At 53.6% G+C, this 18,982-nt stretch overlaps 3 protein-coding genes across 3 annotated transcripts in view; 2 read left to right on the top strand and 1 right to left on the bottom strand.

The window, feature by feature from the left end:
* Window positions 1-601: 601 nt before the first annotated feature.
* NPPB (natriuretic peptide B) lies at window positions 602-6,779 on the top strand. The gene is made up of 5 exons (XM_046661779.1): window positions 602-775; window positions 1,001-1,256; window positions 4,852-4,982; window positions 5,447-5,563; window positions 6,684-6,779. Exons 1-5 carry the CDS (start codon window positions 650-652, stop codon window positions 6,777-6,779), a joined length of 726 nt encoding a protein of 241 aa, XP_046517735.1. The 5' UTR covers window positions 602-649.
* A 3,793-nt stretch (window positions 6,780-10,572) lies between these two features.
* Window positions 10,573-12,015, top strand: NPPA (natriuretic peptide A). Its single transcript, XM_046660285.1, has 3 exons — window positions 10,573-10,720; window positions 10,820-11,146; window positions 11,676-12,015. The coding sequence occupies exons 1-3, from the start codon at window positions 10,598-10,600 to the stop codon at window positions 11,685-11,687; spliced, it is 462 nt and encodes a 153-aa protein (XP_046516241.1). The 5' UTR covers window positions 10,573-10,597; the 3' UTR covers window positions 11,688-12,015.
* Window positions 12,016-14,402: 2,387 nt separating this feature from the next.
* The window catches only part of CLCN6 (chloride voltage-gated channel 6), a 31,430-nt gene continuing 26,850 nt past the window's right edge, over window positions 14,403-18,982 (bottom strand). The window contains exon 23 of the mRNA XM_046660589.1: window positions 14,403-17,454. Coding sequence (XP_046516545.1) covers window positions 17,374-17,454 — 81 coding nt within the window. The 3' untranslated portion in view covers window positions 14,403-17,373. The remainder of the gene's footprint in view (window positions 17,455-18,982) is intronic.

The raw sequence follows: 18,982 nt of genomic DNA on the forward strand, positions 1-18,982 counted from the left end.
GGGGAGCAAGACCTCTTGCGCAGAGTTTGCTCAGAGAGATCAGAACCACGGACAGCGGCCAGGGGCCCGGGAGGCCGGCCGGGGAGAGTCACGGGCGGCGCCGAGCCGCAGGAGGGGAGGGAAGACGCGCGCGCTGGTGGGGTGTTGCCTGGGGCTGTTCTCGCTCTGAGTCACCCTGTGCGTCCTGCACTTGCGTCGGGCCTCGGAACGCTGGAGCTCTCCTTGCCCTCTCCAGGAATGGTTGCGGGTGGGGAGGAAAGGGGAAAGCGCCACGCTAAGACCCCGGGATTTTTGCAGGAAAGGAGGAAGCGGGAGGCGAGGGACCTGTTGGTGTCCCCCGCGTGCTCCCGCCCCCCGCCAGACCCATTTCTATACAAGGCCTGCTCTCCCCAGCCTCCACCCCGGGCGAGGACTGGTCGCAGGCGCGGAGGGGTGCATTCCCCCACCCTGAGCTCAGCGGGCCGGAATGCGGCCGATAAATCAGAGATAACCTCGGATGGCCGGTCCGGCCCGGCTCCCAGGCCCGGGATAAAAGCCCGCGGTTGCCCGAGGATCCAGGAGAGCCCCCGTGGGCCGGGAGGAGGTGAGACGTGAACCCGGACGTAGCGCAGTAGCAGCGGCCGCAACATCTGCCCGCCTCTCCAGCGACATGGACCTGCAGATGGCGCTGCCCCGGGCACTCCTGCTCCTCCTGTTCTTGCACCTGTCGCCGCTGGGAGGTCGTTCCTACCCACTGGGCGGCCTCGGCCCCGCCTCGGAACAGTCCGGAATACAGGTTAGTGCTGAGGGACTGCATAAACTCGGGCCGCCGGGAGGGGGCCGGCAGCAGTAAGAACCTGTCCCCATCTACCGTCCTGAATGGTCCCCACCCTCCCTTGGGAATTAGTGATAAGGGAATAGGAAAGCGATGAGATTGGGTGCCAGGACCCTGTCCCCAAGGCAGGGTGCCATCAAGGGTAGCTGGGGGTTTCTGAAGCTTGGGCTCCCCCACCCAATGCAGGAGCTGCTGGATCGTCTGGGAGACTCCGTCTTGGAGCCGCAGGCAGAGCGGATGACCCTGGAGCCCCTCCACCAGGACCGTGGCCCCGCAGAAGCCTCGGAGACCCGGGGGGCAGCCCCTACAGGTGTCCTTGGGCCCCGCACGAAGGTCCTCCAGGCCCTGCGGGGACTACGCAGCCCCAAGATGATGCGCAACTCGGGCTGCTTCGGGCGGAGGCTAGACCGGATCGGCTCCTTCAGCGGCCTGGGCTGCAATGGTGAGCACCCACCCCCGTTCCCACTGTGTTCCACCATTAGAGTCACTCCTGGGTTTGATGTCTCTGGTGACCACACTCTGAGGGAAGGACACCTGGACATTACTCCCTCTTGCTGACAGTCTTCAGGGCCAAGGAGTGCCTTTCTGGAAATATTAAATGTGGATGCCGTTCATCACCATGCCCATGAGTCCCCACCCACCTTCTATCCACTCTCTGCCTCTTAGCAAAAGGGGCAGAATTGCCCTAGGGTGGGAATCCAGTCATTGTCTGGCAGTCCCTCCTTGGAGCAGAAAGAGTCCTAAATGTTTTTCTCCTGGTTTCCCCTAAGCTGTCCGTAACTGCAAAGGCAGAGGGCAGGATCATCAGGGCATCAGTAATCCCCAGTTTACAGATGAGGAAACTGAGGTGCAGAGAAATGGATTATTCTAAAGTCTCAAACGTCTGGATCAGCTGAGGGTGGGGGCGTGGTGGCAGGGATGGCACACAGTGAGGACAAGCTCAGATCCTGCCTCAGTCTTCCGCCCTAACCATCATCATCCTCTCCCCCTCCCCCCACAGTGCTGAGGAGGTATTAAGAGGAAGTCCTGGCCGCAGACAACCGCATCTGACTCTCCATCAACCCCCTGATCCCCTCTGAAGCAACTCCTATTTATTTATTTGTATTTATTTATTTATTTAGATTGTTTTATATAAGATGGCTCTTACCTTTGAGCACAAATTTGCCGTGGTGAAATAAAATCAATGTTATGGCTCTTTCTTTTGAAACTGATTTGTCTCTGTGCATTAAAAATAATCCATCATTAAAAAAACGCAAACGAAAAACCCAAACCTTGTGTTTTCTTGACGGTCCCGAAGGTGTATTAAGACACCATTAAGGGTGGAGAAGGGATGTGGTCTCAAGGGCTAGTCAAGTGGCAGGTGGACGGCTTTCTTTTCTTTAAGCGTTTTTCATGCTCTGAAATGTCTATAAATACTCGAGCACTTGAGACACTTGCAGAAGCTACTTTTCAAAGCCCGGCAGCTTCTCCCTGGGAGTGGAGCTGTCCCTGATGAATTCGTGCAACGTGAGGGTGTGTGTCGAAGTGTCTGCCCACCTGGTCTTCCCTCTGCCTGGAATTCTGCCCTTATGGGCATTCTCCCTGGTCTTTGTGGTTTCCAGAAGATTCAAGCTAAAAATCTCAGAGATTGGGGGCAGCGAGTGTGTGCGTATGTGTGTATGTATGTATGTGTGTGTGTGTGTGTGTGTGTGTATGTTACACACTGGCTCACGTGCTTTCCTGAATGGCAGTGATCCCGTCGTCTTGCCCTAACCCTTAGCTTCAAGCCTTCAATTTCTGATGTCATCCTGGAAAAGACCCTTTGAGTTCAATAGCATTTTCATTTCCAGAGCACATGAGTTTAGAAGTATCTGACAGAAGGCTAAGCATTTCAGGGTGCCCCTCCTCTGGGGCCCCACTTCCTCTCTGCCCCAGAGAGAGAGGCCCCTCATTCTAAGGCAGAAAAGGAGACAACCACCAGAATCCTACTGTGTTGCCTTGACCAGCAGGGAGTCCTGGCAGGGGTCACTGCCCTCTCCTCCATGGGCCCCCCTCCCCAGGCACCCTGTGTTCTCTGCCTCCCAGACCACGCAACCCAGCTTTTAGGCTCCCCGGCCTCAGCTCATGCAGTTCCCTTTGCGCAGAATGCCTTCTATGATCCTAGCTCAGCAGAAGGGACGGGGTTATTATCATCCCCATTTTACGGATGAGAAACCCGAGACCCAGAAAAACATAGCATTCTCCTGGACAGTGTGCGGCCATTAAGGGCCAGTGCTGGGGTGGAGTGGAGAGCCCAGGGACTCTGGAGCCTGCGCTCCTGGCCTTGACCTGCACTCTCACGGCCTTTCTGCTGTTCCCCTCCAACATCTCTGAGAGACGGGAACCAGGAGTGGGGGTGGTCTTTGCATCATTTCTCATTTTAACCGAGTGTACTTCACGGGTTACGGATGCCTAATGAGATCAATTAAGATTTTAAAAATGAGGTTTCAGGAGCAACTTATTTTCTGACAAAACTGTGAGCCAGCTTTGCCTAATGTTTCTGACCCAGGGAGGGCAATGAGTCATTCGAATTGTTAACATTTATAAAGGCCTCCTTATGCACCAGGCACAGTCCTGTTAACTTACATAGTCCTCATCACAACTCTGTGAAGTAAGAATTCTTATTATCTCCCATTTTTCAGATGGGGAAACTGAGGCACAGAGAGATGATAACTCGCTCAGGGTCACGCAGTTAGTAAATGGCAGAGACCGGATTCAGCTTGGCCCCAGCACCCAGGCCTCAAACCACTGCACCACCCGGCCTCTCCCAAGTCAGTGAATTAGGCTCGCTGGTGGGATGGAAGGTTCTCCTCCTGAGGGCATCACTCAGTTCAACATTTGGTGCCACTGCCTGTTGGCCACCTTTCCCCTCTGCTCAGGTCATGAAGACAGACCCCTTTCCAGAACACCCCCTCCCCCAATCCAGCCAGCACTTCAGAATCTTCCAGGTGAGTCTGGCTCATCCGTAAGTCTGGCTCGGGTGGTGGAGTCTGCACATTTGGTACATCCTGTTACTTAGGCCTTTTCTCCAAGCAAAGGTTCAGGAAAGAGAACCCCAAAGTGAACTGCAAAGGAGCTAAACGCAACTGTGGAGGGTGGGGAGTGGTGGCCTGATGGGCCCAGGGAGTGACATCTCGCTGACCTCCCCTCATGTTTGGTGTTTGTGGGCAGCATGGCAGCACAGGCACTGTCTCTGGATGCCCTTGAAAACCAGCCCTCCCTAAGCTGTGACCCTGGCCCCTTCAAATAGCCCCCTTGTAGCTACAGCCATGGCCTTGACCTCCCTGACCTCCCTATTATCAACCCCCTCCCCCAACAAAGCTGCCAGACTGTCTGTCTCCATGGCTGCTTGGCCCTGCCATCTTCCCAGAGAGACAAGTTGTGAAAACAGACCCCAGGAGGTCTGGACGTGGCTTCAGAGCTGGAAGGAGTTTCAGTAGAGGGTTGGCTGGCTTTGCTGGGCCTCAAGTGTTGAGGTTACAGAAGTCAGGACATTATTGGGACTGAATGCTTCATCTCATGTGGCCGATTCTGCACCTGTGACATTCCCAAGGAATGCTGAGACCCTCTCCATCCCTCTTGTGGCAGCTTTGACCCTTCTGAGAATGATTTGTGGCAAGAAAAAAAATGCGCTTCTCTTCCTGCAGAGGCAGGTCTAAACAAAATCATGAACTTGGCCATCTGTGCCTGTTGTAGTTCTCAGCCTTCTTTGCTGTCTCTTTAGGATTTTTCAGGCACTGCCTTAGTTTTTTATGAGGAATATTAGCCCTGAGCTAACTACTGCCAATCCTCCTCTTTTTTTTTTTGCTGAGGAAGACTGGCCCTGAGCTAACATCCGCAGGCACTGCCTTAGTTTTAATAATCAGTGCTATTCCACTAAGTAACCTGTTTCTCTCCTGGGGTCAGGAGCCAGCCCCATACAGCTGCCTGGACGTCCTGGAGTGTTTCTAAAACCAAACTCGGCACCTGCCCTGGGACACTGGCTCCTGCTCTCGTGCCCCCTGCTCTCCTGTCTCCAGCGCTGCTGAGCACACCCCCGGCCCTCGTGGCTTCAGTGCACACCAGCCCCACTTCCACCCAGCAGCACCACACTTTCCTGCCCGAGGACTCTCTCTGGCAGCTGGAGCCCAGTTGGCTCCCTTCGGGGCAGGCAGGAAGTGCTGGGGAACTGACATCAACCAGGAGCGGGAGTTGGCACTTAAAGACCCCAGTGCTCTTGATTCACAGCTGGTGCGTATCTTACACTGGTTCCCGGAGTTCTTTGTGTGTGTGTGGGGGGGGGGGGGGGGCGCGGATTAAGCTTCAAATGCCCCTGCTGGTCACTGCCTTCCTTCTCTTCCTGGTCACTTTCCCTCTCCTGCCCATGTTCCCTGGGATTGTCTCCAAAATAAACTACCTATGCTGGAATCCTCGTCTCTCGTTCAGGAGAACCCACACTAAGACACTCCCAAACGATTGAACCTTCTCCCGGGGCTCCACCCTTGATGACTAGAGCCCTTGGAATCTTCTTGGACGCCATTCTCTGGCTGGACCACCCAGGCAGGCACCATGTCCACTCCTTCTTCCTTCCTAGCACTTCCTGCACCCAAGCCTTCACCTCCACTCCTGGTTTAGAGCCTCACCACTCACGCCGACATTGGCGCCACCTTCCTGACTGGCCTTCCCGCGCCAGCCTCCCTGACCCTGTTCTTCCTGCGTCAGAGAGGGCAAGGTGTGGTGGTGGACACTCAGGTATGTATCGTGGGGGTGGGGGGGGGGCGTGGTACGAGAGGCACTGAAGGCAAACCCACTGATTTAATCATTCGGAAAATATTTTCTAAAGAATCAGTATGTGCCAGCTCTGCGCTCAGTCTGGGATACAGCTGTGCCTCCTACCTGCTCAGTCTGCGCTTCTGGTTTCCCGGAAAATGCAGCCTTAGCAACGGCTGACCTGGTTCTCAGGGCTGCTATCTGACCCCGTCTCCACCTCCATGTACTAACCACCCCTCCCCGCCGACCACTGCACCACCCCCCGACCAAGCAGGATCAACTGGCAAGGAGAGATTGCTAAGCCAGTCCATGGGTTCCACGGGTGGACTGGACCGAGGAGTCTCTGGTTTCCCCGGCCACTGTGTGAAGGAACTGGGTAACACGGCCCAGAAGCGCAGGGGAGTTCGTGGCCCTAGGTAGGAGTGGGGTGAGGGTGGGGCCGGCACTTTGAGCAGTGAGAGACAAGACGTGGAAAGGAGCCTACAGACAAAGTGCTTGTTACAAGTTCAGTTATGTCCCCCTAAAAGATATGTTGAAGTCTAAACCCCCAGAACCTCAGAATGTGACCACTGGAAACAGGGTCGTTAGTTAAGATGAGGTCATACTGGGGCAGGGTGGGCTCCTAATCCCAAAGACTGGTGTCCTTATAAGAAGAGGAGAGAGAAGCATGGAGAGGGAAGGCAGCCGGGTGATGACAGAGGCAGAGATTGGCGTGATGCATCTGTAAGCCAAGGAATGCCAAGGATTGCCGGCAGCTACGGGAAGCTGGAAGAGGCCAGGAGGGATGCGCACACAGGCTTCAGAGAGAGTGTGGCCATGGGACACCTTGATTTCGGACTTCCAGCCTCCAGAACCGTGAGACAATACATCTGTGTCATTTTAAGCCCCCCAGTTTGTGGCACTTTGTTGCAGCATCCTTAGGGATCCAATGCGGTGCCCTCATCTTTTTCTCTCCTCACACACTGTTCCAAGGTGCCAGGCTCCATGAAGCTCTCTGGAGACGTCCAGCATGACCAACCAACCACTAAGGTATTTTTGCAACAGTGTGGCCAGCTTGGTAACCTATCACTTTATATTTGCTCTCCTCTTTCCTTGCCTGCAGTGGGCAGCCTCTGAGACGGCCTCCAGTGATCCCCATCTCCTGGTACTCATGCCCTTGGGCTATCCCCGCCCTCTGGCTGTGGGCTGGACCCAGTGACTCACTTCTGATGAGCACAGTACAACAAAAATGATGGGATGCAACTTCCAAGGTGAGATTCCAAGGAGACTGTGCTTTACACAATCTCTCTACCTAACGGCAGTCAGTTGTATCTCTATGGAGAGGCCCTCGTGGAAAGGAACTGACATCTCCAGCCAACAGTCAGTGGGGACCCGAGGCTTGCCAACAGACACAGAAGTGAGCTTGAAAGCAGATCCCCCAGCCAAGCCTTGAGATGACTGCAGCCCAGGCAACAGCTGAATTGCAGCCTCTGAGAGCACTGAGCAAAGGGCACTCAGCGAAGCAGGGCCAGATTCCTGATCAGAGAAACTATTGATAATATCGGTGTATTGTTTTAAGTTGCTGAGGTTTGGGGCAATTTGTTACACAGCAGTAGTTAACTAATACACTATCTCACTTCCCTTTTCCCTCACTCTTGCTTCCCTTGAACTGGAAACCCCATAAAGCTTTAGCAACTGAACTTTTGCCTTGGGCCTTGTTTTCTAGGGAACCTGCCCCCAACTTCCAGTCCAGTGACCTCCAAATTGTACCAAAGAAACAGAACATCGTTTTCAAAGTCAGAAACAATCGTCCCTAAATATGTACCAGTGTCCTATGAGTTTCTCCCTACTGGGGCTTCTGCTTTAGACCATTTATGTCTGACAGATTGTACCATGAATGTGGTGGGGTTTTCATATCAGTTCTGCACATGTGTGACATTGCTGGGGCCTCGTGGCTCCCCGAAGCAGCCCCCAGCATCCCCATTGAGGGTCGTGAAACCAAAGTGGGCTGGAAACTGGAGACACCCCAACTCTGGATTCTCTCACCCATCTGCAATGTTCATTCCACTACATGACTAAGATGACTTCTTTCTAGTCATAATAAAGGCTTTCGGTTTTTCAGTTGGTGGGAGCAGTGTGGGTCGGGGGTGGATCTGGCCTTCCGTGCTTTTTGCTTTTCTTCTCTCTCACTCTTGCAGGCTGGCTTCTAAACACCCCTTTAAATGTTAACTCCTCCACATACATCCCGAAGTTGAGCAGGGGCTTGGAAATGAAGAGGAACTTTACGTCAAGCCATTTTCAGTTTCAGGCTCAAATCCAAGGCTTCAGTGGGATTTGGGGTAATGAGCGTGTTTGGGGGTTGTCTGTCTTCACTGGGTCCCATTAGTGCAGGAGGCGGTTTGGTCCTGCACAAAGTCCTCAGGGCAGCAAAACTGAATGTTCTTTTTCTTGCCACCTCCCTCCCCCCAATTCTGCAAACAAAAAACAAAAACCCCCCTGGCTAATGGAAGAGACTCAACAAACAACACTCATGGCCACTCCAGGTTCCCTCTGGAAGAGGGAAAGTGACTTTAATGAAAGGAGGTGGGCAGATTTTGAAATCCTCTTTCTGGAACCTTTGTCAGGACTTCTGCTTCTCCTTGGGCCACTTACAGACTTCACGTGGCTCAGGACAGAGGAGCAGCATCGGCTCTCAGAGGCAAGCCACAATAGGGGCCACGGGGCCACGATGCCCTTCCAGAAGGCTTCACCTGCATCAAAGGCCTGTCTCCAAGGGCGTCTCCAGGAAACAGGCTGTGTGACGCACGCAGCAAAGAGCATCAGTTCCCCTCAGTGTGGCTGCTCACTGACTTCTCTTCGCTAATAATAACCCTGCCAACTGAGCAATTAAGCTGTGAGCACGTTCCAGGGACTCATCAGGATATGCTGGTTCTTTGCCCCCAGAGCTCCTACTCAGAAACGCACCCATCTTGGATTTCAAGTTGAGTTTGGCTGACCCAGTCAGTGACTGAAAAGGGCTCCTCTCTCATTCTTAGAATAAAATCACCCTGGATACCTCTCGTGACCCCTGGCCACGTTCTGCCCGGATTTCCTGCCCTCTTGCTGTATAAGAGCCTCTCTGCCTGATCAGCCAAGGAGTGCGCTCAGCTAGGGAGCGGTCAGCCCAGGGCGAGTTGGACATTCCACACGCATTTCCTGGGCTTCCACGGAGTAGACTGGAACGTGTTAGGTGCGTCCATAGGTCACGGGGCTTGGAGGTAGAATTTTCCTTGAGACACTCTACACATATCCAGACCTGTCAAGCACATGAAGCGGCAGCGCCAGGGCAGGGGGAAGGAGAAGGAGCTGCTCAGAGGCAACGTGAGGGATCAGGAACAGGGCAGTGTTAAACCGGGGACTGCACCGGAGGGCTTGGTAAAGAACCATCATGCTAAGCAGCAGCAGAGTCTGTGAAATCGGTGAAGAACACGCGTGTTGGTGTCAGATCTGCGGCTCAAGTCCTGGTTGTGCCTCTTAGGAGCTGAGTGACCTTGGGCAAGTGACAGAGCGCTCAGTCTCACTCTGTCCCTCTGTAAATGGGGACACCACCACCCGCCTCCTGGGGGTGTGATGAAAATGAACTAATCCACATAAAGCTCTCAGCACAGTGTCCAGCATGTTACAGCTGACCCAGAAAGGCAACAATTACCGTCCTGCAATTATACAGCGCTTCACACTTCAAAATGCGTCCGCAGATTAGCAGCTCTTTTGAGCCTCAGGACAACCTTGAGAGGTGGGCGGGGCACGTTTTCACATTTTCCTCATTTTACAGATGAGGAAACTAAGGCCCCAGGCAGCTTGGTTTGTTTGGGGTTACCATGCAGGTCTCTCATCCCTTCAAACGGAGTGTCTTCTCCCCGGCGGACGCTGTGCTGAATAGTACGTGAAGGCTGAGTTCAGTGCTTAGCGAACGGAGGCCACTCGTTCAATGTGGCCTCGCTGCCTGTTACTTCTCTTTTGGGGACCAGGAAAATGGAGACATTAAGAGGAACCATTTGTGCCACATTTGCCTCCCACCTCACTCCATCAGCCAACTGGCCGTGGGAGCTTTCCTGGGAAGGGTGGGGGCATCACAAGCTTCGGACTCAGAGCCTGAACTTCCATAAGCAACAAGTTGAAGAAATGAAAATGTCGCATCCTGTCAGTGCCCACCTCCCTCAACACCTTGGAGGGGGGGCCTGGGGAGGGGGGCCGAAGGAGGAGGAGCTCTGCAGAGGAACGATTGTGCTCCCAAAACTTTCCTTGGCGCTTATATTTAGGAGCTGAATTCTTGGGTCATTCATCACTTTTGGTTCCAGGCTGACTCAGTACTCGAAAAACTAACGCCCTCTTCACCTGACCACAGAGGGTGACTGCCAGGAGAGAGGCCAGCTTGGTGGAGAGAGAGTCAGATGTGAGGCCAGCTCGAGCATCTGGACTAATTTGTCCCGAGCTGCCGGCTGCCTGCCATTTCCTCCTCTCCCACCCTTATTTGGAGGCCCTGACAGCTGAGCCATAAACCAACGGGGGAGCTGGGCGCCGGCCAACCGCCACCCTCTGCTTCGGCCAACCGTCACCCTCTGCTTCCCTGCATGAGTCCCGTTGCCGAGGAGAAAGGAGCCCGAGGCATCGCTGTGAGATAACCAAGGACTCTTTTTTGCTCTTCTCACACCTTTGAAGTGGGAACCTCTTGAGGCAAATCAACAAGAATGTGGCTCTTGCAGCCGAGGGTCCCGGAGGTTGTTGGGGCTGCTCAAGGCGGAGGGGCTGTGACAAGTTCCGCTGGACTGATAACTTTAAAAGGGCATCTTCTGCTGGCTCCTCACTCAGCTGCTTTATCGCTGCAAGTGACAGAATGGGGAGGGTTCCATCCCTCTTGCGTTCTCGGAGAGCTGGGGGGCTATAAAAAGAGGAGGCGTAGGGCAGCTGGGAGACAGAGACAGACAAACGCCAAGAGAGGGAAACCAGGGAGGAGAGGGAAGAGGCAGCAAGCACCAGACCTCCTTGACCGACACCGGCATGGGCTCCTTCTCCACCATCATGGCGAGCTTCCTCCTCTTTCTGGCATTTCAGCTCCAAGGGCAAACCAGAGCCAACCCCGTGTATGGCTCTGTGTCCAACGGAGACCTGATGGATTTCAAGGTAGGGCCGGGAAAGAGGGCAGCCTGGGACCAGCGGGCTTTATGACACTGGGCTGGTTAGTGAGACCTCTCCCTTTCCTTGTGTTTTCCTTTTGTAAAGAATTTGCTGGATCGTTTGGAGGACAAGATGCCTTTAGAAGATGAGGTGATGCCCCCACAAGTACTAAGTGATCAGAGTGAGGAAGAGAGGGCAGCTCTCAGCCCCCTCCCTGAGGTGCCTCCCTGGACCGGGGAGGTCAATCCAGCCCAGAGAGATGGGGGTGCCCTTGGGCGGGGCCCCTGGGACTCCTCCGACAGATCTACCCTCCTGAAAAGCAAGCTGAGGGCACTGCTCGCTGCTCCTCGGAGCCTACGGAGGTCCAGCTGCTTCGGGGGCAGGATGGACAGGATTGGAGCCCAGAGTGGACTGGGCTGCAACAGCTTCCGGGTAAGAGGAGCTGGGGATGGAGTGGGGTGGGGAGGAAGGAAGTTGTGGTTTTGTTGAGGCTGAAACCTTGTCAAAGAATACCACCGGGGGATGCCTTCTGCAGGAAGGGACCAAAGGGACCAGCATAGCAGCTTACTCTCTTTGAAATTTCTGCCCCAACTTGATGGGTGCGCCATGAGTCTTGGGACAATGATATTATCCTCAGCTACAGGCTACTGAGAAAATGCTAAGAATAAAAAGTTATGCCATGAGCACTGGGAACTTCAAATGTTCACAGGGCTAGTCGCCTTCATACTGCTGATTGGCAGTTGATGTTCCTCTCCGGATTCTAAACGTCAGATCCCAAAGCATTTAAATTGATGAAGGCTGATCTTTGAGCTTCTAAGGAGCAACTTGTGTACCAGTTCCTGAAACTCAGGGGGTTGTCAGGCTGGAGTGGGGGCTGTGGGAAGTGAGCACAGTCCTATGAAGTTGACTTTTCCAGTACAGCCAGGTCACCAAGTCAAACATGTCTGTGTTCTCTTTGTAGTACCGAAGATAACAGCCAGGGAGGACAAGGACAAGGCCAGGCCCTGGGCAGACTGCGAGAGACTCTATCCCCTGGGGTCTCTCACTCAACTTTGTCCCATCTCATTGCTCTCAAGCTGAGTGGTGACGAGCACTCTATCCAAGCTGCAGCCTCCTGTCAACATTTCTCACACTTTATTCTAAATGTAGATAAAGTGGCTTAATTGTGGCTTCCCCAGCTCTCCCATCCCATGCATTAAATTTTAGGGTAGACCCTCACCCGTTACTGAAAGCGGTTTGAAAAATGAATAAACTTCAGCACCACGGACAGAAGCCGAAGGCTCGGGTTGGAGTCATTTCTTTTGCTTCCCGGGGAAGAGAATTCAGCCTGATTTTCATTTTACCTATTGTCCGAGAGAAGAATGTTCACTTTCTTTCTTTCTCCTTATTAAAAACAATAAAATTTATTTTTTGGAGTTTTAGGTTCCCAGAAAAATTAAGCAGAAAGTACATAGCTTTCCCATATACTCTCTGCACCCAACATGCGCACAGCCTTCCCACCATCAACATCCCCGGTAGACGACACATTTGTTACAGTCTATGAACCTGTAGGGGTGCATCATCGTTGGCCAAAGTCTGTCTTCACCCTGGGGCTCACTCTCGGCGCTGTACATCCCATGGGTTTGGACAAATTCTTCCTCCTTTCATTCCTCCCTCCTTCCTTTTTTGGGGCTGCGGGTGGGGCTCACACTGCAGCTCTCCATCTGCTCTGACTCTCCCTCCAGCCTCGTCACGGATCCTAAAAAAGCCCCAGGAGACCGAAAGGGCATTATTTTTATTCAGATTTGCTCACGTTCAGGGCACTTATTTATTGAAAAGAAAACTTACAAACATCTCTGGTTATAGCTAATGTAGCTTGTACTCAATAGGCAATCTTTACACACCTAGTATTTTTCAGTTTCAGGTTTTATTTTAGAAGCAATTTATAAAATGAGGACACTAACAAAATTTCCTCTGACACATTTAGAGAGAGTTTGCTGCTGCAACTGAGTGAATCACACGTTTGGTTTTAAGAAGGGTAGGCAGAATATTTGGGGTTAAAAGCTGAGCAAAGTGAAGACACAGATGTTGGCTATGCTGACAAACTCCAAGTTTATGTGCCTTTGGGGCACTAATGCAAGTTTTAAAAAGACACCAGCTTCCTCTCATTCACGTCCAAGGTGCCTGACGTGTCAATTTTATCGCGGTGAGAGCCAGTGGAGAAGATGCGGTTTCTCTGCGTCAGCTTCTGAAAAGGTTGCTGCCCTAAGCAGAAACTACCAGGCACTAAGCTCATCCATCACAGGGAGTGGTACCCTGACCTATCTTCCCCCTCACACACCTCTCTCTCCCTATCAGACTCTATGATGCTCCTCCACCACGCCTGCACCTGCCTGCTCACTTATCCATCTTTATTTATGCCGTTCCTTCCACCTGGAATGCCCTTTATCCGGTGCTACTGAGAACATTCTACTCATTCCTCAAGGCTCATTGAGAATGCCACTTCTTCCCGAAGCCCTCCCTGATACCACGTGCCCGGTGCAAACTCAGCTCTTCACCAGCAGCCTTCTGTATGTAACTATTCTGACACAATTCGCGCTGGTATGCGGTTGTGTCTGTATCCCCAGACTGCAAGCTCCTTGAGGGAAACACCCCCTCAGCACCCCTGCAGCACAAGGCACAGTCAACGCTTTATAAATGTCGGTCAAATTGTCTTGGTCTTGTACAGAAACTGAAGAAAGTGGTAGTAACATAGCAATTTGCTCCTTGTAGAGGGGAGGGGAGGCCAGGAGTGAACTGCCGTTTAGGGAGTGGAGGTGGGGAGGAACTCTGATCTAACGACCTCAATGGAAATGTTCCTATGTGGACTTCAAACGCAGAAGGGTGGAAAACCAAGAAGCAGAGAAGGGCCAACAAGGACAAGGGTCGAGAGACAGGAAGAAGCTTCCTGAGGCCCAGCTCTGGGGGAGTGGGAGTTGCTAGGAAGGGAAGACCCCTCAACCTGGCACACTCCTGCCTTGTCACTATCACACAGTGGGTTCTCACTGCATGGAATCGACTGAAAGAGCCAAATACACACAAAATGCCCCTGGAACTTGGAGAAGACTTGGGGTTCAGGGAGGGGCCAGAATTGACTGAGACCATTTCTACCAGCAACTTGAAGCAGATCAACTAGAGACACAGAAAGTCCCTTTTCTGGCAAAACATGAAGAGAGCAGAAACCAATGACAGATGGCACCAACGGAAGCCAGCCCCATGTCCAAATATCCACAGGCTCAGCAGCGGTTTCACTTCCGGTTGGATGTCAGGGGAATCTACTGATGGGGCAAACTCCTAAACACCACGCTGCCAGGGACACAAACGGCTTCTCCAGCTATTGCCATGGGAAGCAGCCGCTAGAGGGAAGAGCTAGGTGTTTACAGGAGCAAACGGTCAGTAAGCAAGATCTAACAGGGTTAATGTGAAGGGAGAAGCGGAAGAGCGGTAACTGGGGACCGGCTGAGGTCCACAGGACTAAGCTGTTCTCATTACGAAGGGAGCGAGCGGGCCCCCGTGAATGAACAGTCCTGCTGGGAGAGCTGTAGAGGGAGAGATCCGAGACTATAAAACTACTTCCTGGCTTCGCAATTTTTAAGTATTAGAAAGAGAGGGAGTAAAATAAGAACCAAGCACCACTCCAAGGGCACTGTGGAGACAAGAGGCTCAAGGAGACAGATGAGGACATTTTATTCTGACGTGTTACGGTTACAACAAGAACTTCCAAGTTTCAAAAGCTCAAATAAAAATAGAATTTTACAAATTAAAAAAAATACAATTTATATACACAGTGGAATTAGCTAACATTACTGTATAAACAAACAGTGCAAATGGAAAAAAGGAAGTTGCTACTGTGGAAATGACCGAGGTCCACGAGCCGCGGGGTAACACTGCACATCAATACTGCAGGCCACCAGGGCACTTCCGGCCGCCCGGGGCTCTCCTCTCTCCGAGGGCCGTGTCAGTGCGCAATTTTGCATCACAAATGTCCTATTGTCGGCTGGGTCAAGCAAGCAAGTGTCCAGTCCCGCTAGGAACCATTAGTTAAACAAGGTCACGAGCAAATCATCCCCCAGAGAGCAAAGGTCCGCAGTCGAGAGGGACTCTCGCCCCCCACCCATGAACCGCCAAGCTGGAGACGAGACACAGAACACCGCCTCTAACCCACTCCAAGCCCCTCCGTGGGCTTTTGTTTGTCCAGGTGCCGTATCACCGGGAAGCGATAGGGTCAATAATAGGTGCGATGTTGAAAATGCGGGTTTCTAACCATCCGAAACCAAAGGAGCGAGGCTTACAGTTTATTCTGTTACAAGTGGAGCAGTGCTTGTCTTTGGGCTTATCTGGAAGGGCAGACGCCAACAGAGTAGAACAGGAAACAACGGGCCCTTCCAGGGGGCCTGGCTGTGGGTCCTTCTTGCGGCCATCAGTCAGTTCAGGGGGAGGGAAGTGTTTGGATTCTACCATCTGTCTCTGAGTTACACGGATGGGGACAAAATATCTGGTGACTTAAACGCAACACAACACAATGCGCACGAGGGGTAAACCCCAACGGCACTCAGCTGCCCCGTGCGGGGCGAGTGGCCAGTGACCCAGACCCCTGGAGGCCAGAGGCCCTCCCGCAGGACATTTGTTCTGCCGGCTTCAGTGAGGGAGGGGAGAGGGGACGCGGTGTCTGTGACGGCAGTCACGCTGGCCTCCTAAGTTGGGCAACTGCTTTCCTCCTCAGCAAAGGAGGAAACAGTGCAGCCAAGCTCTAAACGCTGCCTTACAACAAAGCGGCAGCCGGCTGAAGGCAATCACGTTTACAAGGGCTTGTCTTTTGGTCCTTGAGATTTCCTGAACTATTTACTGGGCATTTCATCCACATTTCACAAGTCAAGTACATCCAGGGAGGCTGAAAAATTTAGAAGTCAAAGTACTTTTAGTCAGAGAGATAAGAAAACGGGGAGAACAGAAGGGGCGGCAGTTGGCTGGAAAAGACCCTGAAGCAGCCCCTCACTTAAGAGGAACAGAGTGTGCTGAGCACAGGACGGGAGCTGGCAACCCCGGGACTGACCCCCAGGCTGAAAGGCAGTCTTGGCGACGGAAGTCGGTGCGAGGCTGCAGTGGGGAGAACAGTGTAGCCAGGGCCAGGCACCGAGGCCCTCAGGAGACTCCCATGATTAAAACCACCCACTAACTGCAAATGAATGCCATCCTGAGTCCCAAAGCACATCCGCCCCAGGGCTGTGTGACAGCCTAAGGTGCTGACAAAGCAGAGAGCACAGAAGTGAAAGGAACGTCAGTGCCTGTGTCTGACACCTGAATGTTCACCCGGGTGCTGTTCAGAGAGACGACCGAGCAGCCGGGGAGAAACTCAGTCACCACAGACGGACGGAGCTCCTAGGCTTAATGAGGAAAGCTCAGGGCGTGTGTGGCAGGCGCCCCCGCCCCCAGCCCCTGGCAGCACCGCAGACCCTCCTGAAGTTTCCACCTCTGAGCTCTCGGCAGGCTGGGGACGAGGGGACGAGGGGACGAGCAGCAGGGGAGCGAGGGACGCTTGTGAAGGGCAGACGCCTCTTCCTCAAGCGACCCTCTGCTCTGTCCCAACACCGGCTCCTCAGGACCCATCACGCAGCAGTCAGGGGTCCTGGGCTCAGGACTCCCTCCTTCCCACCTTAGAGATAACTGCACCACCCCCGGAGTGAAGCGGAGCAGTTCTACCTGGGGGCGCCCTGCTTCTAGTTAACTTGGGGGGTGACCCTGAGCTCCTCTGGCCTGCGGCTGCTTCACCAAGAAGAGGGAGGCAAAAACTTCAGGAAAATTTGTCATTCACGGAGATGAAAAGGACCAGGGGCCGAGGAGGGGAAACGTGTCCGGAGACCATGAGCAACGAGGGAAGCAGAGAAAGCTGAAACGCTAAAGGAGGGCAGACGCAAATCCGACCACGGTCAGGTTTACCCTTCAGAGATGACTAGCGGGATTTCAGTGCTTTGTGCTTCTGGAGGGCGGTGATTATAAGGAGATTCAAACCACAGCAGGGAGACCACAGCGCCAGCTCCCACCCAGGAGGCAGAACGCCCCCTAAAGTGAACTGGTGGAGACGCCGAGTTGAGACGCAGGACAGAAGGCCCCCCGGACACATGGGCCACTTTCCCGGTGCCCAATTCCTAACCTCAGTGAGTCGCTTCACTTTGCACCTGGCCTCCCCCCAGTGTCTGCCTTGGCCAAAGCCCCTCCCGGAACGGTTTAAGGCAATAGCTGGGCTCCCTAGGAAAGCAGCAAAGAGGTGGCAGGAAACCTGCTCTGGGTGTCCCCCTGGTGGGCGAGGCCTGCCTTCCCCCTCTGGTCCTGGCGCTAGCAGGGTAGGGGCCCTGGGGGCCTGTGCCACACTGACAGCAGGAATGCAGGGAGCAGGAACAAGGAAGACACTTGCTGGGACATTCAGACCAGTCCAAGCTCTGATGGCTCAGTACCATCCCCAGGATCTCTGACTGGCAAAGTGTGTGATGATTGTAGGCTTTCTGAGAGAAGGGGTGACTGGGAAGCTTCCGTGCCCTGGGACAGCCCCGCCAGCTGTGGCGGTGGACCATAAGCGAGCTGCCTCCCCAGGCAGCTCTGGGAGAGGGAGGGCTGGCCCGCGGCAGCGAGGCTGAGCCGAGGCGTCAGATGGTCTGGTAGTGCTGCCGCAGCCGGGCCTGCAGAAACTCGTAGGTCAGGTTGTGTCGTGTGATGATCCCAACGATCTAGGGCAAGGAGAGAAAGACCCACGTCACCTGCAGAGCCAAACCCACGGGTAAGAACCTGCAGGAACAGAACGCACCCCGTCCATGACGGTGGGCAGAGGAGACAGCAACAGGCCCGCACAAGGCCGGAACTGATGTGACAGCGTGATCAGGAAGACTCATTCCAAAGGCCTCCTAATTTCTAGATGGGAACAAGATAAACAGGTGACCAGAGCTCATAACCTGGAGGCCAATGGGACAAATCAGCTCCAAAAAAGGGTTTAGATGGGCCAGCTAAAATCTGAATTTGCACGTCTTTTTAAATAGGGCACATGCTCTCTAGCTTTCTCAGTTCCCACCACACCCAGCCTGCTTCATGTATGTAAGCGAGAGGCACAGCCCAATGCAGCCTTCTGGGAAGCTGTGACCTGGCCATGGCTCATGAACACCATCTCTCAGAACTACCTGGGGCATTGGGATTCCGTGATTTATAGTAAGAAATACATATTTGGTCTTTGTCCTAGTCCCTGGCACAAAGCTCTAAAAACGCTAAGTGATAAGAATACAAGAGTTGTCTTTCATTATTTATAACAAGCCCCTTTCAACCACACCTGAGTCTACGTTACTGATGTAACTTTTAGAAAGTCCCCAAGGATGGAGGCTGGAGAGCCATGTGACTAGGAGGCTGGAACTCTCAGCCCCACCCAGAGACCTGTCACCAGTGGCCAAAGACGTAATCAGTCACGCCCATGCAACAAAGCCACCACCAAAATGCCTGAGCGACAGGGTTCTGGGAGCTTCCAGGCTGTGGACCACGTAGAGGTGCCAGGAGGGTGGTGAGCCTGGAGGGGGTATGCAAGCTCGGCGCCCTTTCCCCATACCCTGCCCTCTGCATCCCCTCCATCTGGCCATTCCTGAGTTACATCCTTTGACAACAACCCAGTAATCCACTAAGTAAACTGTTTTCCTGAGTTCTGCGAGCAGGAGGCTGTGGGAACCTCTGATTTATAGCCAGCTGGTCGGAAGCTCAAGTGACAACCTGGACTTGCAACTGGTATCAGCGGGGGTGGGTGGGTGGGTGTGGGTGTGTGTGTGTGTGTGTGTGTGTGTGCAATCTCGTGGGACTGAGCTCTTAACCTGTGAGACCTGGCACTATCTCCAGGCAGATCGTGTCAGAATTGAGTTAAACTGGACCCAGCTGGTGTCCAGAGAACCTGAGAACGGCTGGGGGTGGGGAGAACCCCCACACATCCGGTGAGGAAGTAGAGTGGGCGAGTGTGGAGAAACGGTTGTTTTTCCTAAAAGGTCATTTTTCACAATCACGGCAGTGGCTCACCTTTGTCACTGACGTGGGTACCCCACACTGCAAACTAAGGGAGAACTGTCAGTGCAGCCGTGTTTCCAGGAACACAGACTGACGCACGGCAGCCAAGTCGTGTGGGAACCAGCTGTGCTCCGCGGCGTCCTGCTGCAGGACGTGTCCTTCAGAGAGGGCTCGCGTTCCGGAGGGCAGCCCGGCACCACACAGCAGAGGCCTCACAGGCGTGCC

The sequence above is a fragment of the Equus quagga genome, chromosome 5, assembly GCF_021613505.1.
Source record: "Equus quagga isolate Etosha38 chromosome 5, UCLA_HA_Equagga_1.0, whole genome shotgun sequence".
Taxonomy (NCBI): domain Eukaryota; kingdom Metazoa; phylum Chordata; class Mammalia; order Perissodactyla; family Equidae; genus Equus; species Equus quagga.

Excerpts from the sequence above, each read along its gene's own strand:
- NPPB (XM_046661779.1), top strand. The coding sequence starts at position 650 with ATGGACCTGCAGATGGCGCTGCCCCGGGCACTCCTGCTCCTCCTGTTC. Across the intron at positions 776-1,000 it reads CGGAACAGTCCGGAATACAG|GAGCTGCTGGATCGTCTGGG; the intron begins GTTAGTGCTGAG and ends CACCCAATGCAG. Across the intron at positions 4,983-5,446 it reads GTTGGCTCCCTTCGGGGCAG|AGCCTCACCACTCACGCCGA; the intron begins GCAGGAAGTGCT and ends CTCCTGGTTTAG.
- NPPA (XM_046660285.1), top strand. The coding sequence starts at position 10,598 with ATGGGCTCCTTCTCCACCATCATGGCGAGCTTCCTCCTCTTTCTGGCA. Across the intron at positions 10,721-10,819 it reads GAGACCTGATGGATTTCAAG|AATTTGCTGGATCGTTTGGA; the intron begins GTAGGGCCGGGA and ends CCTTTTGTAAAG.